The 23,561-nt window shown below is 48.5% G+C and overlaps 5 protein-coding genes across 9 annotated transcripts; 4 read left to right on the top strand and 1 right to left on the bottom strand.

Annotated features, from left to right (window-relative positions):
• The first annotated feature begins 153 nt into the window (after positions 1-153).
• On the top strand, positions 154-4,049 carry DERL2 (derlin 2). 4 transcript variants are annotated; one of them, XM_015880724.3, is made up of 7 exons: positions 154-218; positions 551-616; positions 1,044-1,117; positions 1,602-1,695; positions 2,198-2,393; positions 2,636-2,726; positions 3,231-4,049. In XM_015880724.3, exons 1-7 carry the CDS (start codon positions 183-185, stop codon positions 3,334-3,336), a joined length of 663 nt encoding a protein of 220 aa, XP_015736210.1. In that variant the 5' UTR covers positions 154-182; the 3' UTR covers positions 3,337-4,049. The 4 variants fall into 4 exon arrangements, with proteins under 4 accessions (XP_015736210.1, XP_015736209.1, XP_085377847.1 ...); XM_015880723.2 differs by having other exon boundaries at positions 154-275; XM_085521721.1 differs by lacking the exon at positions 1,044-1,117.
• A 93-nt stretch (positions 4,050-4,142) lies between these two features.
• DHX33 (DEAH-box helicase 33) lies at positions 4,143-11,547 on the top strand. The gene is made up of 12 exons (XM_015880714.2): positions 4,143-4,351; positions 4,710-4,870; positions 5,214-5,441; positions 6,082-6,252; positions 6,715-6,900; positions 7,127-7,238; positions 7,478-7,637; positions 8,016-8,104; positions 8,496-8,623; positions 9,153-9,356; positions 9,994-10,080; positions 10,754-11,547. Exons 1-12 carry the CDS (start codon positions 4,213-4,215, stop codon positions 11,060-11,062), a joined length of 1,974 nt encoding a protein of 657 aa, XP_015736200.2. The 5' UTR covers positions 4,143-4,212; the 3' UTR covers positions 11,063-11,547.
• Positions 11,548-11,755: 208 nt separating this feature from the next.
• C1QBP (complement C1q binding protein) lies at positions 11,756-13,689 on the top strand. The gene is made up of 6 exons (XM_015880722.3): positions 11,756-11,987; positions 12,079-12,229; positions 12,311-12,401; positions 12,603-12,698; positions 12,941-13,063; positions 13,278-13,689. The coding sequence occupies exons 1-6, from the start codon at positions 11,777-11,779 to the stop codon at positions 13,425-13,427; spliced, it is 822 nt and encodes a 273-aa protein (XP_015736208.2). The 5' UTR covers positions 11,756-11,776; the 3' UTR covers positions 13,428-13,689.
• A 621-nt stretch (positions 13,690-14,310) lies between these two features.
• RPAIN (RPA interacting protein) lies at positions 14,311-16,389 on the bottom strand. Of its 2 annotated transcripts, XM_015880661.3 has the most exons (7): positions 16,295-16,389; positions 16,030-16,173; positions 15,702-15,765; positions 15,151-15,265; positions 14,949-15,012; positions 14,737-14,871; positions 14,311-14,533 (listed from the first exon to the last, which is right to left on the bottom strand). In XM_015880661.3, exons 1-7 carry the CDS (start codon positions 16,367-16,369, stop codon positions 14,504-14,506), a joined length of 627 nt encoding a protein of 208 aa, XP_015736147.2. In that variant the 5' UTR covers positions 16,370-16,389; the 3' UTR covers positions 14,311-14,503. The 2 variants fall into 2 exon arrangements, with proteins under 2 accessions (XP_015736147.2, XP_085377848.1); XM_085521722.1 differs by lacking the exon at positions 16,030-16,173 and having other exon boundaries at positions 16,214-16,389.
• A 138-nt stretch (positions 16,390-16,527) lies between these two features.
• On the top strand, positions 16,528-23,556 carry NUP88 (nucleoporin 88). The gene is made up of 17 exons (XM_015880656.3): positions 16,528-16,772; positions 16,846-17,015; positions 17,117-17,242; positions 17,332-17,418; positions 17,953-18,129; positions 18,438-18,621; positions 18,797-18,947; positions 19,425-19,523; positions 19,666-19,756; positions 20,179-20,280; positions 20,844-21,002; positions 21,185-21,310; positions 21,804-21,869; positions 21,952-22,032; positions 22,321-22,447; positions 22,834-22,952; positions 23,336-23,556. The coding sequence occupies exons 1-17, from the start codon at positions 16,548-16,550 to the stop codon at positions 23,397-23,399; spliced, it is 2,154 nt and encodes a 717-aa protein (XP_015736142.2). The 5' UTR covers positions 16,528-16,547; the 3' UTR covers positions 23,400-23,556.
• The last annotated feature ends 5 nt before the right edge of the window (positions 23,557-23,561 follow it).

Here is a 23,561-nt window from a genome sequence, read left to right as displayed (position 1 = left end):
AGCTCAAGGAGGCGGGGAATGTGTGACGAATTAGCGTGGCCGCTCTGTCCGCTCGGCCAATGAGGACGCAGCGCGGCTGGGCGGGTCGTTAGCGGCTCAGCCGCCGATTGGCTGAAGGGGTGGGGGATGTTTGCGCGCGCGCGGAGCGGAGGCGGAAGCGGAAGTAGCGCAGGGGAGCCAAGATGGCGTACCAGACCTTCCGGCAGGAGTACCTGCAGGTGCCGCCGGTGACGCGGGCGTACACCACGGCCTGTGTGCTCACCACGGCCGCTGTGGTGAGAGGGGAAGAGGGGACGGGAAGGCGGGGGGACCCTCAGCGGGGAGTTCCCTCAGCGAGGGGGTTCCGTCCCTCATCCCTTCCCTCATCCCGTCCCTTATCCCTCATCCCCCCAGCTCCTGAGGTAGCGTGTATCTGAGCCGTTACCGAGCCCTTGCCCTGGAGCTGTGAGCTCTGAGTGGTTCGGTTCGGTTCGGTTCGGCTGTTGACAGCACGATGCTGATGGATTGTCTGTGTGTGTTCGGTGCGTTGAGTCGTTGTGTTCTCTTCCAGCAATTAGAGCTCATCACGCCCTTCCAGCTGTATTTCAATCCCGAGTTGATATTTAAACACTTTCAAGTAAGTGGTTCTTGGTGTGTGTGGGGGGTTTTAAGGTCATTTGGTGTGTGTGTGAGTGACTGTAACTTCACATTGCAGCCCTGTGTTATAAATGCAGGCAGCAGTTCAGTGCCTCTGAGCCCTGCTAGTAAATCCACCGGCTGTAAAGGAGGTTTCTCTCACAGAATCACAGAATGACCCAGGTTGGAAGGGACCTCAAGGATCATGTAGTTCCAACCCCCTGCCTGGCAGGGCCACCAAACATACACCTTTACTACATCAGGTTGCCCAGGGCCCCGTCCAACCTGGCCTTGAACACCTCCAAGGACGGGGCATCCACAACCTCCCTGGGCAGCCTGTTCCAGGACCTAACCACATTATTGCTTTCTATTTAGAACGTAGCAATAAATTCTCACATCTAAACACTTTGCGTTTGTGTCATTTCCAGGTATGGCGGTTAATCACCAACTACTTGTTCTTTGGACCAGTTGGCTTTAATTTTTTATTTAACATGATCTTTTTGTATCCTTTTGGGTTTTTTTTCCTCCTTGGGAAGCAGGACTCCGTCATTGCTCTGTGTGCAGACAGATAAGGTTCAATTCTGCTCCATGATGAAGTTACAAGAGTTCATTGATGCTAAGTTAGCTGATGGTCTGGGCCTCAGCAGGATCTCTGTAGCACATCAAGCACTCTGCCATTTATTTCTGTGCTGTCGTGAATCTGTTGTGCAAGTCTGATCCTCCAGGGGATGTGCAGCTGCTTGGATGTGAAATCCAGGAGGAAATTCCTAGTAATATTTCTATATTATATTTATATATATATTTTCTATACTATACTGTGTATTATGTGTTCTATGGCCACTCTGCTGAGGCACACAGGATGAGTCAGTTAATGAACTGAACTGATGCACGAGCTTCAATGCACAGTTCATATCAATGCAGCCTTTTCCCATTGGATCTTTCTCTAAACTCATTTGTTGTCACATTTCCCTGACCTGTGACTTCAGATACCGTTACTGCCGGATGCTTGAAGAAGGTTCTTTTCGAGGTCGGACGGCAGATTTTGTATTTATGTTCCTTTTTGGAGGACTCTTAATGACTGTATCCTTTCTGGTTTTATTCCAAAACACTGTAGTGAAGCAGGTGATAGATGAAAGAGAACTCAGACTATGCTGTCTGAGTGTCATGTCACTTAGTTATTAGATGACAGCATTTTTCTTGTAGCATGAGAAGCAGTAGTATTTTAAGTGCTTGACTTTGTGTCTGTCACTTCTATTAGATGTTCGGCTGATCTTTCTTTTTGCTGCTTGACAGAGTTATGGAAGTAGATGAGGGGACTACTCAGGTGGATAATCATGCCTAGGTTATCTCATAAATGCTTTTGCTTCAGTGTTTTCATGCTGAATTTTAAGTGTTTATTCACGCTCTGGGTGTGCTGCATCCTGCCCACAGGTGCTGGATTTGATTGACCATAAGCGTGGTTTACTTGACCCTGGGAAAGAAGAATTGTATGAAAAGCGTGGGGTTATAGATCAAGCTGTCTGATTCTTATTGCTTGACCTCAAACTATTATTTGGTGACTTTCTTTAACTTCCCGTTGGAGATCTTTGGCCTGTTTGTGAACTTGGTTTTCTTGGGTCAGGCGTTCACAATAATGCTTGTGTACGTATGGAGCCGCAGGAATCCCTACGTCCGTATGAACTTCTTTGGGCTTCTCATCTTCCAAGCTCCGTTTCTACCTTGGGTACTGATGGGCTTTTCGCTGCTTTTGGGGAACTCCATCATCGTGGATCTCCTAGGTAAGGAGCTTGAAGAATCATAAAGCTAATGGAGCAAGAAACATGGGGGGAGAAACCAAACCCTTAAGGTTGATTCATAAGGTGTGTTTCATTGGGTTTTGTATTTCTAAACTTCATTATATTTTCTGTGAAGAACAGTATGTTTGGTTGTTTTTTACCCCTGAAAATTCTTGTTAAGTATCTGTGAGCTGTAAAGAAGTATGGATTGGGAAGTAACCATTTGGTATTTGTTCATGTACTAGGCATTGCAGTCGGGCATATATATTTTTTCTTAGAGGACGTCTTTCCCAATCAGCCTGGTGGTGGAAGGCTGCTGAGAACACCATCTGTCCTGTAAGTATTGCTTTCTGGTTTGGAACAGATAAAGAAACAGTGCTTGTGTGGAAAATGCTGGATAACTCAAACTAAGTGACTTCTAGTAAGCAAGGGAATTCGAGTCAGAGCTGCGCTGTGTCTGTACTTCTGTATCTGACTTGTGTGTTGCCAAACAAGGGGGGGGATTGTGTCAAGTGTGTGAGTGGGAGCTTTCATATTTAGGGGAAGGGCTGAGGGGTTTGTGTAGTCCTTGATTTGTTAATCCTTAGTAGCCTTTACCAACTTCTGCCTGTTGGTGGCACCAAAAGTGCACGTGAGGAATAAGAATCCAGCTGTGTATGAACAGGATAACTATTAAGTGAAATACAGCTATTTTTTGTCTGATAAACATCCTAATTTCACAACTTTGGCAGGAGGTGGTGTTGTTTATATTACTGAGCACTGCTCCGACTCTGTTGATGTATGTGTGTGGAATTGGAGTGGTCTGGATTTCATTATTAAATGTGTCTTTCTGCTTTCCAGGAAAGCAATATTTGATACACCAGAAGATGATCCCAATTACAATCCCTTACCAGAAGAACGGCCGGGGGGGTTTGCATGGGGAGAAGGTCAACGTCTTGGAGGCTAATGAGATGGCTGTGCCAAAACCCAGCAACGGCTGGGAGAGATGAACCTGGAGTTCTGTCCTGGGGAATCCCTCGTTCTCCATCGCAGAAAGAACACCATTCATCAGCTCTATGGTTTCGAATACAAGCACTTTATGAAATGGCAAGTCTAATCCAAGACACTTCCAGGCTACCAGTGTCTTCCTTAGCCAGGGAATTTATTGTGCTGGGAATGCAAATGTTAATCCAGTGGAGCCAAAAACCCTAAAACTGGAAACCATTTACATAACTTGGGTTAACAAGACCACGAGTACTTGTTTGAAGTGATTTCTAAAGCATTTTTTTCCAAGTTATTTGATACAGGAAAAGATATGGGGAACTTTACAGGGGACAAAACAAAAAAAAAAGCCTTTTTTAAACTCCTTTTTTATTCTTGGATAAAACAGCTTCAAGATGGGTGAGAGTACAAGTCCCTGTTTCAGTGGTGAATGTTTTTAGTCTGAGATGATGATGTCTCTGGTCTTGTTTGAAGTGTCAGAAATACACGATTGAACATAATGTGATTGAACATAATGTAGTGTTATTGGGACGTAGCTGTGTGTGAATACAGGTACAGGCTGTGACTGCTTGGTTCCATGGGTCCACACGTTCCTCAGAGCACCAGGAAAGAGGGTCTGTGTGGAGCTGGAGCTGCTCAAATATCTCATATAATGAGTTGAATAAAACGTTTTCTGGATTCTTTGGTTAATATTAGTATGATCGCCCTATATTCTGAAGGCAGAGATGGAATAGCGGCTCCTCTCAGCCATCGCCCCGCCCTCATCGCGCTGTATGTAGGCGGGCACCACAAGATGGCGGCCGGGCGGCCCCTGTGTGGCGGCTGACGGTGCGTTGCCGCCATGCTGCCCGGCTCCCCCGCCGCTCCCCGCCGGCTCCCGCAGCCCCCAGCCGCCTCTCAGCGCCGCGATCTGCCCATCTTCCAGGCTCGGGGGCCGCTGCTCAGCCAGCTGCGGGGCCTGGAGTGCGCCGTGCTCATCGGTGAGCGGCCGGGGAGGGAGGGATGCGGTGCTGAGGTGACTGCTGTGTGGTGAGGTGAGGTGAGGTGTCGGCCATGAGGGAGCTGCCGTAAGAAACGAGTTGGGACCTTTAGTTTGAAGGTGATCTCTATGGGAAAACAGGGTTTTCTATGTTCTCTGCCCGGTTCTGAGCTCCTCAGCTGAAAAAAAACGAGGGTCTCCTAGAGAGAATCCAGCTACAAAAGATGATGGGGCCTGGAGCATCGCCCATACAACGAGCGACCGAGGGGCCTGGCTGCAGCAGGGAGTTGGACTTCACGATTCCTAGAGGTCTCTTCCGATCCCTGCGGTTCTGATTCTGTTCCCTTGATGTTCTGCAGGAGAAACAGGCTCAGGAAAGACCACTCAGATCCCTCAGTACCTCTACGAAGCAGGAATCGGCCGCCAGGGCATCATTGCTGTGACACAGCCTCGCAGAGTAGCAGCCATATCCTTAGCGACCAGAGTGTCAGATGAAAAGAGGACGGAGCTGGGGAAACTGGTACGTGCCTTCCCAGGGCCTTTAGGGAGCTGTTTTAGTGCTGCAGTGTGGTTAATTGAATGGATAAGGTAAAAAATTGAGTCCTAAGGGTCCTCAGTAATATGCTTGAATGGGGAAAATGGCTTTCTGCTTCTTTTGTGGCTCAGGGAAACCCATGTTTGACTGTAGTTCTTTACGTGGTGATTATTTGAGTTCTGTTAATAGGAAAAATCTAATGGGCTACAGTGTTGGGAGCTCCCTTTGGGTGTCACATCGGCCTGGCTGCTGGTGGCACTATGTAGTTCTCCTTTGTGGTACAACAGCAGTGAGAAAAGTAAATCTTCTGTCATGATCTGTTCCTTAGGTTGGCTACACCGTGCGCTTCGATGACCTGACGTCTGATGAAACTAGGATCAAGTTTTTGACGGATGGCATGTTGCTTCGTGAAGCCATTGGGGATCCCATCCTGCGGAAATACAGCGTTGTCATCCTGGATGAAGCCCATGAGAGGACGATCCATACTGATGTGCTCTTTGGAGTGGTGAAAGCTGCCCAAAAGAAAAGGAAAGAGTTGGGCAAACTGCCCCTAAAGGTGCGTTCAGCTGGGATGGCAGGGATGGGGCTGGGACTCTGTGCCTTATGAGCAACACCTGGAATTTACAGTGTGTTTCAAACATTAGCCTTGTGTGTTTTCCTTTCCTAAAGAATCCCTTTAAATCTGAATAGTTCAGGGTGGCCAAATTACAGTGTGTTGCTGAGAGTGTCTTGGAGACAGGAGCTTTCTCTCTGTTAGTGCAGCTGTTACGATATGCTTGTACTGGGACATACGTGTCAGGTCATGATTTGGAGTGTGCAAGTATACACCGAGCTGCGTGAATGCACCTTGGTTTTGATGGGGAAGGCATGATTCCTGCTTGCTGGTATGATCCTTGCAGTCTGTTCAACAGGCTGATGCGCAGCCTCGCTTTGTGGATGCTCAGCTCTGTTTATTAAATGTCCAAAAAGAATTTTATTGTGCCTTCTCACTCATTTTCTCATACCAGCGTATCACACTTGTTAAAGCCATCAGCTTTGGTATTACACAAGCAAAGAACCGTCCCAAACTCTGTGTGCTTTCTGCTGTTCCGAGTCTGCATTGCAGCCTTGGGAAGTTGGCTAGTGGTTAGTCCTGGCCATAAGTCCCCTGCTGGATGTGAACTAATGTGCTGACCCATTTTATGCTCACACTGTAGGTGATTGTCATGTCAGCTACGATGGACGTCGATCAGTTCTCCCAGTACTTCAATGGAGCTCCTGTTCTCTATTTAGAAGGCAGGCAACATCCCATTCAGGTCTTCTACACCAAACAGCCTCAGAGCGATTACCTCCAAGCAGCACTGGTGTCAGTCTTCCAGATCCACCAGGTATGGTTATCTCATCAAGTCTGCACCTCCCTGGTGCCGCAGATTGTCAGCTGGGGGTAATTGGGTTACTGTGGCAAAGGCTTTGCTATGCAGAGTTCTCTGGTGTTAATTCATAGTGTAATGTTTCTCTCACCTGAGTTTTCTGTGCTTACTGACTCGTATCCAGGTGTTTGCAGGCTTTCTCCCTTGCATGTTTTGGACAGATATGTAAATTTGAGTGATTTCTCCATCCTTGTTACAACCCAACACTGTAAAATGTTGTTTACCCTTCACCATTGGTGAATCCATTGGAATCTTAAGGCTGTTCCACACCTTGCACAGGATGTGTCTTTTCTGTCCTACATGCTTTGCTGACTTGCTAACAGGACAACACATTGCAAGACTTGCTGATATCACAGGCTCAGCTCTCACTCCCTGTCAAATCCATCATAACTTCTCCTGTGTTTTTCCCTCTGGCTCCAGGAAGCTCCCTCTTCTCAGGACATCCTCGTGTTTCTAACGGGTCAGGAAGACATCGAAGCAATGACCAAAACCTGTCGAGACATTGCCAAGCATCTCCCTGATGGCTGCCCGCAGATGACGGTGATGCCTCTTTATGCTTCTCTGCCCTACTCTCAACAACTCCGAGTCTTTCAGGCTGCCCCCAAGGTGAGTGAACGTAATGGACGATCAGAGTCAGTTTGTCTGTTTGATTGTGTGAATGTTTGGAAAAAAACACATCGAATTTCAGGACTTAAAATCTTGTATAGCAAACAATACATGATTGTAACACGCTGTAATAGTATGAAGGCTTGACCCATGTTGGCAGTGCTGTTTGTCTTCTGCAGCTAATCTGAGATGGCTTCTGACTGCTGCAGTTTGCTCTTCCTCGTAGGGCTGCCGCAAAGTGATCCTCTCCACCAACATCGCAGAAACCTCCATCACCATTTCGGGTATAAAGTATGTTGTGGACACAGGCATGGTCAAAGCAAAGAAGTACAACCCTGGTGAGGAACGTTAAGGAACAATAGAAATGCTGTTGTAGAAGTTTGTGTTTTTTGAAGCAATGTGTCCCATTGGCAGCTGGTATAAAACGCCCTCTGCGCTGTCTAAATTAACGTCCCAGGTTTCAGACGTGTACAGTAGTTGGACAGGAAACTCCTGGGGTTTTTTGTTAACAAGTTTATGTTTTTCAAGGCCCTGTATTATGCCGTCATTGACAGAAATGGTGCTTTTCCATACTTAGAAATTGGTCTGGAAGTGTTGGCAGTCCAGCGAGTGTCAAAGGCCCAGGCCTGGCAACGGACAGGGAGAGCAGGGCGAGAGGACAGCGGGGTCTGCTACCGGCTGTACACGGAGGATGAGTTTGAGAAGTTTGACAAAATGACAATACCTGAGATACAGAGGTGAGAACATGTGGTGAAACTATTAGTGTCAAAGAACTGAGAGGTCTGGTCAGGGGGTTTCTCCTTTCAGTCAGAACTAGCAGCCTATTATTACCTCCCCCACTTTTGTGCTAAGATAATGCAGGGTGTGCCACCAGGAGTCATCTCCATGTTGTCCATTGGGGCAGCTGGCAAAATACTTGAGAGTCCCATCAGTGGGGTGGGTGCTTGGCCTTACATGAGGCTCCAGGGCCTGCCCATTCAGGAAGTCATGGAATTGTCTCTTTCAAGTTAGAGCACAGATCTGAGGACTCTGATTTCTTCAGAGTTTTGGATGTTTGATGCTGTTATCTGCCTATAAGGTGAAATAATCTCAGTTGTCTTTTTCTGCCTATGCAGGTGTAACTTGGCCAGTGTGTTGCTTCAGCTCTTGGCCCTGAGGATTCCCAACATACTCACCTTTGACTTCATGTCCAAACCATCTCCTGGTAAGTGCTAACTTATTCCGTATGGAATTGCTTACAAGTAATGGTTACAGCAGAAAGATGGAGAGCTCAGCTTCCAAACAGAGCAGTGAGCACCTTTTGATCATAGAACTGTGCCAGGGAAAGCCATAGAGAATCTCACACGACTTCTGCTCAAAGCAAGAGATAGCGGCTTTAGTTTTGCTTGTTTTCTCGCTGTGTAAATTGGAAAAGATGACTTGTTCTATTGGACAAAGTGGGATACATCATTGCTTGGGGCATTCATTTCTCTGAATTGACAGACTGAAAGTATTGTCCCTCTGGTCTGAGGAAAGAGCAGTGATATTTGCTGCTGGTCCCTCCAGTTGGTGCTGGCAGGAGTGTTGATGTCACAGCCCAAACCTTGTTTTGACAGATGCTATTCAAGCAGCCATTGAGCAGCTGGACCTGCTGGGGGCTGTGGAGCAAAAGGAAGATCAGCTTGTCCTGACTCCCCTGGGAAGGAAGATGGCGGCCTTCCCACTGGAACCAAAGTTCTCTAAAGTAAGAGCTGCAGAACAATTATCGGCTTTTACTTCACCTGCTTTTCCCAGCACCTTTCACATTTTTCTTTCAAGCTCCTAAAACAAGGTCTAGAATTTGGGGTGACTGCAGCTGTACCACTATATTGCAGCACACTAAAGAAGCACAGCTTTCTTTACAGCAGCTGTGCTGGTTTGCCCATCATTTATTTGTTTGTTTAAAGGAGATGATTAGAAGTTGTTTTATTTTCTCTGGCACATCTGAAGCTGAAACCAGGTTGATTCTCTGCCATTTCTGGGACTGTCTGTAGCATGATTTGACAGTTTTGGGATGTATTTGATACAGGAATGGAGTTTGGGCACCATGTTTGTGTTGTATCTGAAGTGAATCCTCTTAAAGGTGCTCAGTAGTTCTATAGGAGGACTTACAGTTGTCCCTAAGCCCAAATGTGTATGAAATTGCCTTAATCAGCACCTGGTGAAGTTGCACAGGGAGCCCTTCCCCCCTGGACTGTATTTGCTCAACCAGAAATCCATTTTCTTCTTTACAGACCATCCTCCTGTCCCCAAAGTTCCATTGCACAGAAGAGATTCTGACCATCGTATCGCTGCTCTCAGTGGACAGTGTCCTTTACAACCCTCCAGCCCGGCGGGATGAAGTGCAATCTGTCAGGAAGAAATTTATCTCCAGTGAGGGGGATCACCTCACCCTGCTCAATGTGTACAGAGCCTTCAAAAACGTCAGTGGCAACAAGGTGGGATGCTCTGAGGATTCCAGGAATCCTTCTGGCTTACAGCAGGGGCAGCTGCATCCTTTGCAGTTGGTGCATCCTACCAAAGCACCTGTGAGAACAGAGATCTTGCTCCTGCTTTACAGAGGGGTAACAGAGAAAGCTGATCCAGTGCCAGAGGTTTCCCCAGAAGGTGCTGGCAGACCCAGTCACCAAAGTTGTGTGAGACCAGCTCTGGAATCAGAGCCACGTCTCTTCCCTGCCTGGTTGCAGCTGGAAATGCAGCAGTGAGAGGGTGCTGGGACTTGATGCTAAATACCTGCATGTGTCCCATGTTTAAAACCAGACTTTATTTATGCTTCTCTATGGATTCCTCCAGTTGATTTATAGAGTAGCGTATCCCATTCTCTGCAACATTTGTTCCTCTCATGTAATTTGCTTTTGCCACCTGTGGGACATCAAGGACTGTTGTGTAGCTGGCAGTGACCTTCAGAGCAGCTCAGAGTGGGAGGAGAACAGCAGGTGGTTTGTTGGTGGGAGGGAGGAGAGGGGGGAGTAATGAGGAGTAGCAGAGTGTGTTTGGAGGATGCTCCTTTGCCTGGCATCCAGCTGTGCTTCCTGAAGGAGCAGCCCCTTGTAACTGCTGGTATCTGTGCTGCAGGAATGGTGCAAGGAGAACTTTGTCAACGGCAGGAACATGATGCTCGTGTCAGACGTGAGAGCTCAGCTCAGGGACATTTGTGTAAAGGTAACATGTTGTCGTACTGCATTTCTCTATTTCTTCTGTTTCTCCCCTCATTTATTTCCTTTGCAAGAAATCAAGGAGCAAGAAAATGCGTTATCCAGGCCAGCTGCATTTAGGACATAACCTTGCCTGCTCTCAGCAGCCCATTGCAGGGGGCTGTTCCCCCACTGGTGTGCACACACTTGTTCTTCAGCATGAGAACACTGGGAACAGCTGCCCACCTTCAGACAAGCGCAGGTTGATACAATTGGAACAAATAACAAATGGCAGTGAGTGCTGTGTTGCATTACAGTGATGCAGAGATGCAGACACCTGCTGCTGTGGCCTCCAGCTCATCCAGGCCCCTGATGATGGAGGGTGTGTAGGATGGGCTCAGTGCCATTGGAGCTTTAGGAGTGTGCCGGGTTTCCCTGCAGGGCATGGATCCAACCCAGGCACAGCCCGTCTCTGCCTTCACACAAGCAGGAGGGATTCTTAGAGCCTGCAAGTGGAGCTGGGGCAGTGCTTCAGTGCTGTAGGGCTTATGGTCCCTGTCTTATGGATTGAGGCCGTCAAAGGGAGTGCAGGGAAGTGCTCTGTGCTTCCTGGCTCAGCTGTGCTCAGTGTTAGATGTGTTGGGATGCCCGTGTCTGTGCTGCACGCTGTGACCTGCTGCCTCGTGTCTGTGTCCCTGCAGTTATCGCTGCCCATGGAGTCGTCCCGCTCCGACACCTCCAACATCCGCCGCTGTTTGGCTCACAGCCTCTTCATGAACGCGGCCGAGCTGCAGCCGGACGGCACCTACAGCACCGTCAGCTCCCACCAGCCCGTGGCCATCCACCCCTCGTCCGTGCTGTTCCACTGCAAACCCTGCTGCGTGGTTTACAACGGGCTGCTGCACACCAACAAGTGCTACATGCGGGACCTGTGCGTGGTGGATGCAGACTGGTTGTATGATGCAGCACCTGACTATTTCCGCAGGAAACTCAGAGCAGCCAAGAACTGAGCGGGGCTGCAGGGCTCAATGCAGGGCTCAGTGCAGGGCTCAATACAGGGCTCAGTGCAGGGCTCAGTGCTGGGCTCAGTGCAGGGCTCAATACAGGGCTCGATACAGGGCTCAGTGCAGGGCTCAATACAGGGCTCAATGCAGGGCTCAGTGCGGGGCTGGGCTGTGATCTGTGCAGGGACAGCGGGGTTTTGCATCGCAAACAGGTGTAAAACTGGGAGGAAAATGGCTTCTCTGTGAGAGGCGGCGCTCATGGCAACCTGTGGCTTTGAACCATCGTGGTGTTAAGAGCTGCTGTGTAAAACGGGACCTGCTTTGTGCTGGTGTTTAACATTGAGCTGTAATGGATGGGGCTGGAAGGAAACGAGCCCAGCAGCTCCTGCAGCAAACTCGCTGTTTTTTGATGGTTCAGTTTGTGTACCGGGCAGGTTTTACTGATGGAAAATAAAGACAAATAAATAAATTTCTACATACAAGGAGCAAAATCAAAGTGCTGTTTCACTGTTAGAATGGAGGTGCCTCATCTGTCCGCTCGGAGCGCTGCTCAGCGCGGCTCCCCCCGCCCGGCTCCTCCTTTGGAACCTTCTGGTCTCTCCCCCAAGGTCACTCCGCGTTGTGTCTCGCTCCCTCCCCTCATTACCAGGGGCGGAGCTCCGGAAGCGCCCCGATCCCGTCCGGGTCATTCTCCTCCTCCTCCTCGTCCCGTTTCTCGCCATGCTGCTCGCTCGAGCCCTTCGTTCCGCCGCCTCGTTCCGCCCCGCTCTGTCCCCGCTCCGCTCGCTCTGGTCCGTCCCGCAGCCGCTCCCGGCTCGTTCCCTGTGGCAGCGGAGCGATGTTGTTGTTGGCTGGAGGGCGGCGCTGCTCAGACCGCGCCGGGGAACTGCGGGCGGCGTGTCCTGCGGCTGCGGCGGGCTGCACACGGAGGGTGAGTCGGGACGGAGCCGCACGTGGTGATGGAGGTGGGGGATGGATGCGGGGGGTGGTGCCGGTGCTGAGCGGTTTCTCTCCCCCCGCAGGGGACAAAGCGTTCGCTCAGTTCCTGACGGATGAGATCCAGGAGGAGCGGAAGATCCAGAAGCACAAAGCGCTGCCCAAAGTGTCGGGCGGGTGGGAGCTGGAGGTGCACGGCACCGAGGCGAGGCTGGTGCGCAAAGTCGCCGGGGAAAAGTGAGCAATGAAATAACGAACGGGAGCGATGCGAGCGGGGCCTTCCCGGCTGTGATGGTTTAACTCGTGTCCTTTGTGCAGGATCACGGTTACCTTCAACATCAACAACAGCATCCCGCCCGCTGTGGATGAGGAAGCACCGGAGGAGCAGAAACACGACGAGCAGGAGGAGGTGAGCACAGCACAGAGCCAGGGGACCACAAAGGGCTGCCGTGTGCTCAGTCTGATTTTGGGAGTGGGAACACACAGAGCAGGACGGCCCTGGGAGACCCCCATGGACCATCCCCACCCCCTGCTGGGCACTGCGGGCACCTCGTGGCTGTGCTGGCTCCTGCTCAGCCCTCAGCACTGATCGGCTGCTTCTCTCCTTCAGCCCGATATCACATCGACTCCGAACTTCGTTGTGGAAGTCATTAAGGATGATACAAAGCAGACCCTCGTGCTTGACTGCCATTACCCCGAGGATGAGGTGAGCTGTGTGCTCTGGGTTTCCTGTGTCTGCACAAAATGCTGCCTCCTTCTTTTCTCCTCACACAGGTTTTATCTCTGTAAGGAAACTGATGGGATGGGTTTCTTTCTGCTCATGTCCTGACCTTCTGATCAGCTCAATGTGTGGCATTAAGGGGGTTGTGTTCCCACCTGCAGGATGAAGCAGCTGATGGTACCCTCTAATTACAGCTAATACATCCTGTGTCTCATTGCCTATTTCAGGTTGGCCACGAGGGAGAGGAAGAAAGTGACATCTTCACCATTAGGGAGGTCAGCTTCCAGCCCACCGGGGAATCAGATTGGAAGGACACCAACTACACCCTCAATACTGATTCCCTCGACTGGGTAAGAGCTGCTGATTTACGTTGTACTCGTATTCCATCATGAATCATTTGCTCACTGTTACCTGTTGGAGGCGATGTGGCAGGTATTGGCACCAAGCAGGAGCACCAGGTCTATGAGGACCAAGGGGGGAGCCCACAAGCCTAATTGTATTGCAGTAGTTAAGTAGGATTTGAAGCTGTGCTCTGCTAAGGCTGTTTTCTGTTCCTTGTTGCAGGCTCTGTATGATCACTTAATGGATTTCCTGGCTGACCGAGGAGTGGATAACACTTTTGCTGATGAGTTAATTGAGCTCAGCACTGCGCTGGAGCATCAGGAGTACATTAAATTCCTCGAAGACCTTAAAAGCTTTGTTAAATGTCAGTAGGGAAGGAAAGCAGCGTTCAGTGTGGGTATTACACAGCAGTGCTCCACCAGCAGAACCACAACGTATCTTCACAACAGAGATGGAGTAACTGAATTGGGAAGCGAGCATCACGGGACAGTGAGGGGCCTCACTTGTATTTATGCTACATTGCAGCCCAGCTCAGGTTCTCAAACAGGACTGTCTGGACCTGCCTCCCCCTGCTGCATTTTGTACCATTAGGAATGAAGGTGAATAATAAAACGTGTTCAAAACTCCCTGAAAAGTAGTTGTTTTTTTCTTCATGTTGATCGGTTGCCATAAGGGATATCTGTGTGTTCCCTGACCTGAGAAGTTAATGCAGCTGCCTGCACAGCTGGGCACTGTTAGGCTAGTTTTTCTCCAGGGCTATTCTAGCCCAATCTAGTCCATCTGTACCTGTCAGAATCAATGTATCTGCTCTAGAAAAATACTGCAGACAAGTTGGAGCTCTTTCCTTGCAGTAATTCAAGTCCTGTGGATGCTGAATATCAGCAGCATTGCAGAGCAGCAGATTTGGGCTTCTACTCAACCTGCTGAGTCCAGGTGATGCCTCAAGGTCTGAGTCAGCCCCAGTGGCAGAGCAGAAGATGCTCCCGCACCATGCAGCCATGCATTAAAGAGCTGCCTCTTATTTCAGCTTGAAGGCAGCCAAGGACAGAACAACGAGAAGAGGCAGAATACTTTGTGACTATCTGATACCTCCCTGTTGATTCCAGGGCAATACTTAATAGTCCTGAGTGTAGTGGGTAAGATTGTAAGGAGGAACCTGCTTTTAGAACAGAAGGATACATTAAAAACACTGTCATGGACCTGAAGTTAAACACAAAGTCCAAAGCAAGCTGTGAAATCACCGACACGTTGAAGATGATATGAAAGATGAAGTATTTATTATAAAAACATGGACTGTGCCATCAAAAGTGCAGGGTAAGGCAGTAGCGTTGCCTTGGAGTATGTATGACACAGGACACGTAAGTGTATGGACATTAGAAGACAGTAGCAGCTCTGGGTTGAGTTCTAGTCTCAAAGTCACTGAAGAAAAAAGCAGCAGCTGAAGCAACTTAGAGGAGAATCATCCAGAAGTCACAGACCTTAAAAAGGAAACCTTAAGTTGAACTGACAAGTTGTAGTAACGCATAAAAGATAGATAACAGTACAGTGAAATTCAGCTGTTTCAATACTGATGATCAAAATTAAACCACTTCCAAAAGGGTGTGAGGGAGAGACAGGAATGTAAACCCATGGGGTTGGTGGAATTGTGGCTTCTGTCCATTCAAGCAGGAATCTGACTCACCGGACAGGTCATGAGCAGACTGGCCTCCTCCTCCATCCCATTGGTAAATGTGAACTCTGGATTGTGAAGGCACCTGTGACTGTGCTCTGTTATAGTGTTCTCTAGGAGTGACCGAAGCTTCTCTTCTGTCATATCCTGGGGGTGAAAATAAGGGGGTTAAGAAGAAATCTTACTCATAAGATCGACCTCACCATGTATCGCTCACAGCTCACCTGGGCAGGGACATCCAACCCACACTGGCAGAAAACTGAGTGGCTCCTCACAGTCAGATGGTTCCTAGGAAAGACACACAGTGAGAGCCCTGACAACGAGAGCTCTGCTCTTCCAGCTGCTTGAAATCCACTCTCTTTGTTTGCTGTTTTGCCCAGTTCCAAACCCAAACTGCTGCTGCAGTGTGGAGGATCTCGTTCTTACTTTCTGCATACTGGGCAGATGATTCTGTTGCTGGCATCCAAGCCATCGAGGATTGCATTGAGGCATTCTTCATCAAACCGCAGACTTCGCTCGTACTCTTCTATAACCAATTGTTCTGGGGGCAGGGGGGGGCAAAAAAAGACCAACAAAAACCAAACAGAACAGCAACAAAACACATCAGACACCTGTTAACGACTTCAATGCTGATACACACGTGGAGCTGCTGTGGGGATGCAGGTTGGGGCAGCCCCTTATTGCTGAGATTCTTATTTCCAATCAGATTTCTGTGCTTAAGAAAATCATCGCTATGAACCCGCTTCTTCCTACAGCCTTCATGCAGCCTCAGGGGGGTGACTGTAAGTCTTCCCAGCCAACAATTCAGTGTTCTGAGTTTATTAATGTGGGCTCCTCCAGCTCTGTAGCTCCATGTAGAGATTAAGATGCCACTTAAACTCCCGGAGCTCTCAGGATGCTCTCAGTGCATCAGAGGCTGCAGAGATCAGGCTGTTTTCCGTACTATCATGTAGCAACCAGGGGACGCACTGAGTTACCTTGCAGGATCAGCTCCTGCTCGATCTCATCCAGCACCGCCAGCTCGTCCGGGTCCTCCGGCATCTGAAATGCACCGTGTTGTGTTGGGACAGTGTAACAAGAGGCACCACAGCTCGTTCTGCTGCTTGTTAACACACAGAGGTGCTCTGTAAAGGCACCCAGCACCCAGCACACAGCACACAACACAACACAACACACAACACAACACAACACAACACACAACACAACACACAACACAACACACAGCACCCAGCACAGCCCGGCCGAGGTTCAGCCTTTAATTCCCATCCCCCCCTGTACAACATCCCTCCGGCCGCTCGTACCGACCTGCTGCCGCTCCCCGTTCCCTCTCATGTTCCTCCACTCTCCCTCCATCACCTCCGGTACCAGCAGCGCCCCGGGGCCCGGCCCGGCCTGTCGGTACCGTGTCAGCAGCCGCTCCCTGCTGCTCCTCAGCCGCTCCAGGCAGCGCTGCGGGGAACGACAGCACGTCAGGGCCGGTCGGTCTCACCTCAGAGTCCGGGTCTGTCCGTGTCTGTCTGTCTGTCCGTGTCTGTCTGTCTGTCCGTGTCTGTCTGTCTCCATCTCTCACCCTCCGGTACGTTTCCTTCCATGGCGGCGCGTTCGTTCCCTTGTACAACGCGCGGTGTCTGCACGGCGCCTCCATCGCCGACACCACGTGACCGCGGCCTGTGGAGCGCCGGGAAACGTAGTCCTAGAGCACAGCGGAAGAGCGGCGGGGTGACGTCACTGTGACGTCACTCATATTGGCGCGGCGTCGCCGTGACGTCACGCCGCTCGCCGCCGCCGATTGGCTGCCGGTCCGTGGCGGTGGCGGGGCAGCCATGGCGGCGTGTTGCGGTGCGGAGCAGTGGCGCTCGGTGCTGCCGCTTCACGCCGTGTTCGGCCGCCTCCGTCACGCCGAGCCCGGCCCCGCCCCGCGCTGCCCGCTCAGTTTGTTGCTGGGCCTGGACGGAGACCTGCTGCTGTGGGACGGGGAGCGCGGGGCGCTGCTCAACGTCCAACTGCGGCGGCTGAGCGGGGCCGAACCGGAGCTGGGCCGGTACCAGGTGAGCGGAGCGGGGGCTGCGGGACGGGCCGAGCTCCGAGCCCCGCTCTGAGCCCCGCCGTGTGTCCCGGCAGACGCTGCTGTGCATCAACCCGCCGCTGTTCGACGTGTATCAGACGCTGCTCAGCCCCGCGCGGCGCCATGTGGCGCTTATCGGCACCAAGGGGCTCTCGGCCGTGGAGCTGCCCGAGCGCTGGGGCAAAAACAACGAGTTCGAGGGTGGGAAGGACACGGTGAACTGCAGGTGGGGGCTGAGATCCGCTCCTGCTGCCCCCAAATCCCCCCCGTCCCTTCGGAAGCTCCGCCGTCCGTGCGGTCACAGCCGCCGTCCCCGCTCTGTTCCAGCACCATCCCGGTCGCAGAACGGTTCTTCACCAGTTCCACGTCGCTGACCCTGAAGCACGCGGCCTGGTATCCCTGCGAGACAATGGAGCCCCACGTCGTGCTGCTGACTTCGGATAACACCATCAGGTAACGCTGCGTCGTGATTATCATGAGGGAAACTGCAGATTGGCAGCAGCTGGTGCTGACCGACCATCATTGCTGCTGCTTCCATCCAGGATCTACAGCCTGAAGGTGCCCCAGACCCCCATCAAGGTGATCCCGCTGTCAGACGCTGAGGAGGAGACTCTGATCATCAACAAAGGGTTCGTGCGGCTCCTTTTGCAACGCTCTGAGCATCTCAGAGTTCTGTGTTCTCAGTCACATCCTTAACCAGTCACAGAGCCCCCAGCAGGGATTTAAACATGACTTACTGCTCACACACCTCTGTGCTGGGGCTGCTTCCTGCCACAGAACCAAGTGCTGTATGTTCCCTAAAGGAAAGAGGGAACAGGCTGCACAGCCCGGTGTTCTTCAGAACAGTCATTTGAACAACACACGCTATCTTTAAGAAGGGATCAATAGGGCTTTTTTGAGCAGGGAATGCATTGAAATATGTTATCTTTATTTCCTCCTTCACCTGATTGGAAAGGAGAAACTTGAGGGTTTCTACTGGATGAGTCACTGTACTACACAGGGAATCCTACGTGCCCTCCTCCTTACCCTGTGAAACTCAGCTGACTTCAGAAACAAGGCCCTGGAGGGAGGATGTTACCTGCACATTTTTGTTGCTGAAACGTAGTGTTTGTCAAAGGGCTGATGGTGTAATTTGACTCAGTTTTGTTCCTGCTTATCCTTAGGAGAGCCTACACAGCGTCGCTGGGAGAGACCGCGGTGGCGTTTGACTTCGGCCCGCTGGTGCCAGTCCCAGTGAGCATCCTTGGGCAGCGAGGCAGTGAAGAAGTGCTGGCTTATCCACTTTACATTCTATATGAAAATGGAGAGACATTCCTCACCTATATCAACCTGCTGCAGAGGTAGGTTTGTGTTCATCCTCAAGTTTCATAGGGTCTTTGTATGTTTGGTTTCCAGAGCCATCTCTTTGCCTTGCTGGGATTCTGTAAAGGATGCTGAGCTGGTTTGTATTGTAATGTATCTCTTTGTGATAGTGCTAGTAGACTTAAATCCAAGAATAACATGTTAGAACTCCAAACCACAGTGTTTGATGCTTTCGTTGTGTGTTTTTTAGTCACCCTCATTCTCTAGTTATCAGTAAACTCCTGCAGGCAGCCATGGGAACTCTGCTCCTACGCTTTGTGTTGTGAATGCATCCTCTCTATTCCAGTGCTGGAAATCTTGGCAAGCTGCTTGGCCCTCTGCCCATGCACCCTGCTGCAGAAGACAATTATGGCTACGATGCCTGTGCTGTCCTGTGCCTGCCTTGTATTCCAAATATCCTGGTGATTGCCACTGAATCGGGCGTGCTTTATCACTGCGTGGTGCTGGATGCAGAGGAGGATGAGGAGCAGGTACCTTGTCTTGTTATTTCTGTGAACGTTTTTGTTTCTTCTGTGAAAGTTCCTGCCTTCAAGATCTCAGGATGGCTCAAAGGGAATGCATACCTCTATTATGTAACTCAGTGTTATTTACACTAGTATTTCTATTTAAATGATGTCTCATTGAAGAATTCAATGCTGTTTACAGTCAGAAAAATCGTGGGACCCAAGATCTGATCTTGTTCCTTCCCTGTATGTGTTTGAATGTGTTGAGCTGGAACTTGCACTGAAATTGGCATCAGGAGATGAGGAAGAGCCTTTGGAGTCTGATTTTTCTTGCCCAATCAAACTGCATCAAGGTAGGGTTGTGTAGCTCAGGTTGTTGTCTTTTATTTCCTTGAATTTAGGATCAAGTTATTTAAGAATTATTATCATCTCAAGTCAATTATTACCATCTGGGTGGTGATGCTGAGAGGTGTTGGTGCCTGTTTATCAGCCTGTCAGCTGGTGCTGTTGTAGGGCAGGAGGATGGGAAGGACAAGGAAACTGGTCTGCTGGCATTAACTTGTCTTCCCTTGAAGCCTACTGGATAGAAACAGATATTGTATAATGCAAGTAATTCTAATTAATTCCCAATGAGTGTATTAACAGATGCTGCAATTGTACTTGATTTACATGCAGAATTCAAGTGCAAAATGCACACAGCTCAGACCTTGAACAGGCACTATTGCAACAAGTTGGACTATAGGCCAATACATGTGTTCAACAGCGTGCAGGTTTGCAGGATGAGTTTTTCTCTCTGGTGCTTTATACTCCGTTTGCTGTTTAAATTTCAGATCCAAAATGCCCTACTAGATACCACTGCACACATGAAGCGGGTGTTCACAGCGTGGGGTTGACATGGATCAGCAAACTGCAGAAGTTCCTTGACTCAGGTGAGGGCGAAGCTGTTGTGTATGGAGGGAAATGGTTACAGACTGAATATCAATGTTTTCTTACCAACAAGCAGGGGAATATTTGGGACACCTTACCCTGCAAGGTGGATGTTGTGCACTCTGACAGATCTCTTCTTTGCAGATGAAGAAGACAAAGATGGTTTACAGGAGCTGGGTGCAGAGCAGAAGTGCTTTGTTGAACATATTCTTTGTACAAAGCCATTGCCATGCAGGTAAAGAGCAAAACCTTTCTGCTGCTTCCAAATCTCTGTGTTATTCTGGGAAAGCATCTACGACTTGACCGCTTCTACTTCATTCTTGCTATTAGAGATACTAAAATCAACTTAATAGGATCCAAGTAGAATAAGCAAGCAATTTGCACATCAAGATTCTTAATGTACAGCAGCATGTAGAGGCTGAATTCCTATGAGTGTTAGAATTACCTGTCAAAATAGAAGAAATTCCACATGTGTTTACCTATCCCAGTGTTTTGCAGGACTCCTTCTGGAGAGTGGTTCTTTGCTTTGTGACCCATGTCTGGTTTAAGCTGGTTGTTGCAAATAGAGCTTTCCCCAAAGAATTTGTGCAGCTTTCAGGAAGAGAGTGTGGTTGTTGTTCTTTTGAATGGATGATTCTTCTGTTTTCTTCCCTTCAGGCAACCTGCTCCAGTGAGAGGATTCTGGATAGTATCTGACATCCTGGGACCCACAATGATCTGCATCACAAATAACTATGAGTGCATTACAAGGCCACTCCTGTACGTGGTTGGTAATTGGACTGAAGTCTGTGACTGCCTCACAAAAAGGATGTCAGGATTTCTTATTTGATTCTTTCACCCTAAATTTCTGCATCTCTCATAGCACACACTGAAGTGAAGTTTGCCTACTGAACGTTCCTTGGCAGAACAATTAAGCCTTCAAAGAGTAGTCATTTAATATAGAAAAGGTGCTTGGAGGGGATAGAACCAATCTGTATCACCTTCAATGAGGGTTAGGACAAACATTACATCAATTGATTTTTGGCATCATTATTGGCATTTTGTTCACTTTTATAACAAGGAAGCAGAAACCGAATTGGGCCTGGACAGAAAGCTTGCTTGCCTTGTTACCGAACTTGCTTTTAAATAAGAGGATACTTGAGATTCTTCTCCCTTTTTATCTATGGCCAAAGGGGGATTTTTGAGCTCCACCAGCCCTGCCTAGAGCTACATTTACAATACAGTTGAAATATTTCATCTTTTAACTTGCTGCTGCAATGTGTGAATTCCAGAGTAGATGAGTTCCTTGTTTTGAGTGCTCTCCACTTGATGTTCTTTGGCAGAACTGCAGTCCATCCTGCATCTCCTTCTCTATTATGTACCAAAGAAGACAAAGATGATGCCACTTCTCCTCTCCGTGTCCTGGCTGAATCGCAGCATTCATTTGAGAGGCACATCCACAACATCCTGCGGCGCAGTTCTGCCAACCCATTGCTCCTAAAGTAGGTACAAACTTTTTCCTAGGGGGAGCGGAAGAGGGAACTGTATTATTGCAAAGGGATTTAGTTGTAGCCCCTCACTTTTGTATCCAAAGCCTTGGAGCTGTTACCATAAATGCTCTAAGTGACTTTGCCTTTGCAAGGAACAGGAAGAGTAGGATTGAAAAAACTTGTCTCCTGTTCAGATCTGCCGATAAAGATGCTGCTCCTCCCCCTGAAGAATGCCTTCAGCTTCTTAGCAGAGCCACACAAGTGTTCAGAGAGGAATATATACTGAAACAGGATCTGGCCAAAGTGGAAATTCAGGAAAGGTAAAGAAATAGCCTTCATAAATTAAGTGTTGTACACTATCTGTGTGGAACAGTGTTACGAAGGACCTAACACTAAGCCTCCCCTGCTGGAGTAACTCATGGAACTGAGTAAGATGTATTCTCTGACTTCAGTTCATGTAAGACTTCAATTTCTAGGCTACCAGAAATGAAAACTGAGTTACCAAGGATGCACTGAAGTAAAAATGCTTCTCTTCTGGTGCGAATCTGCCTGTAGCCTGTTTGTAGGTCTGCCTGTGCTTGGGCATGGCAGGAAATCCTTTGGAACTCCTTTGACCTCAGCAGTAATTCTGACAAAGCTGATAAAAAGAAAAATTGCATTATATAAGTCTCTACTCTTTTCCCTGTAGTGGTTGATCTGTGCTACAAAGTGTTCTCATCTGCCCATGTTTTGGGGCCTTCTGTGATATTTGCTGTCTAAAATACTGACTCAGCTGGATTGTTGTTGGATTTTTTGTGGCTCTCTGTTTTTAAGAGTGAAGGTGCTGTGGGAACAGAAGAAGAAACAACTGGAAGAACTTAATAAGTGTCGAGAGGAAAAGTGAGTATAATCTGTCTGCATTTATCAAGTTAAAATCAATAGAGATGTAACTGCAAATAAGTACTTCTCAATTACGTTAAAGGAAAAGTCTGCGAGAAATGGCTGAACGGTTGGCTGACAAGTACGAGGAAGCCAAAGAGAAGCAAGAAGATATTATGAATAGGTGAGTGCAGACTGACTTCTGTTTCATCACAGATTGCTTGCTGTTGTATGGTAGAAATAGAATAGGCAGACAGTACAGTGCTGGTTTCTTAGAAGACCGGCCTTCTGAAATTCTTTTTTTGAAGCTCGGTGTTGATATTCAATACTGAGTTTGCTTGCTGTGAGGGAAGTTGAGTCCTGAGCCCCTAAGACTTAAGCTAAGCAAAAGATGTTTCACAGTTAAATACAAAACTCCTTGTTGTCTAGAACATAAGTTAATTCAGCATTGTATCTTTTCTTGCACATGAAGGATGAAGAAAGTGCTTCGTAGTTTCCACTCTCGGCTTCCTGTTATATCAGACAGTGAAAGAGACATGAAGAAAGAACTGCAGGCAATCCATGAGCAGCTGCAGCACTTGAGCAATGCAATCAGACAGGTGAGATTAAATGTCTGGCTGGTTGGTTGTTGAGAACACTCATTAAGTGACAGCACTGAGTTAGAACGCAGTCCTTCCACACTGACACAAAGCTGCTTTATTAAATTAGCAGCAGTGGGCTACAATGAATTCTGAGCCTCATTATGAATCTAGATAGAAAATCTGCAACACAGTGCAAAGCTAAGGAAGCCTCCAAGCCTTCTCCACTCCAAATACTAGTATTTTCTTCTCTTTTTGTAGAGCAGTGTGAAAGTTGTTGACTTTATCCCAAACACTGTCAGTTCATATTGACATGACACACATGGTTGCAGCTATAATACACTTTCCCTCTGGCGGGCAGCACCAACACTGACCGGGGCCTCCTTCCTCTTGTACATGACTTCTAGGTTAAAATGAAGAAGGAATACCAGCAGAAAAAGATGGAAAAGGGCATCAGCCCACGAAAACCCAGCATCAACCTCAGTGCCTACCAGAGCAAATGCATCCAGGCCGTTCTGAAAGAAGAGTAAGTTCAAGCTTGGATCCTCCTGTAGAATTCAAGCGTAGCATGTACGCAGACTATCTGTCCTTTTCAAGTTTCTAGAGTAAATTTCACCTCTCTGCACCATGTGGTTGACTGATGCACCACCTGGAGCTTGCAGAGATGGTCTAAAGCATAGAATGTCCCAGTCTGTTAGAGTAGCACTGGTCATATTATGCTACTACTACTGAATCTGCTTTCAGGTCTCCTTTTCACCCGAGGATCTTCTAGCAGTCTGTATGAAGTCTGTAATTAACAAGATCACTTAAAACATTCCCATTCTCTGTCCTATGAATTGTTTTTCTTATTGACTGTCACCAAACAAAAATGACTTGCAGCTTTTTGATTTGAAATTATTTTCCTTGAAGGGGAGAACGCATAAGGGAAATGGTAAAGCAGATCAATGACATCAGAGGCCACGTGAACTTCTAACATCTCCACGAGGATAAACCTACAATAAAAGGCTGGATAAGTTTTCATTATTGCCTGGTAATTCTTCTTATATATTTAACATTCATACACTGAACAATATGCCTTTTCTTTATTATTTTGTAAAGATCAACTATGAATTAAAATACTTTTGATAAGACTCCT

The sequence above is a fragment of the Coturnix japonica genome, chromosome 22 (genome assembly GCF_054131305.1).
Source record: "Coturnix japonica strain WE chromosome 22, WE-NBRP24, whole genome shotgun sequence".
Taxonomy (NCBI): Eukaryota; Metazoa; Chordata; class Aves; order Galliformes; family Phasianidae; genus Coturnix; species Coturnix japonica.
Note: the sequence above shows the minus strand (reverse complement) of the source record. Positions and strands in the feature narration are given on the sequence as shown.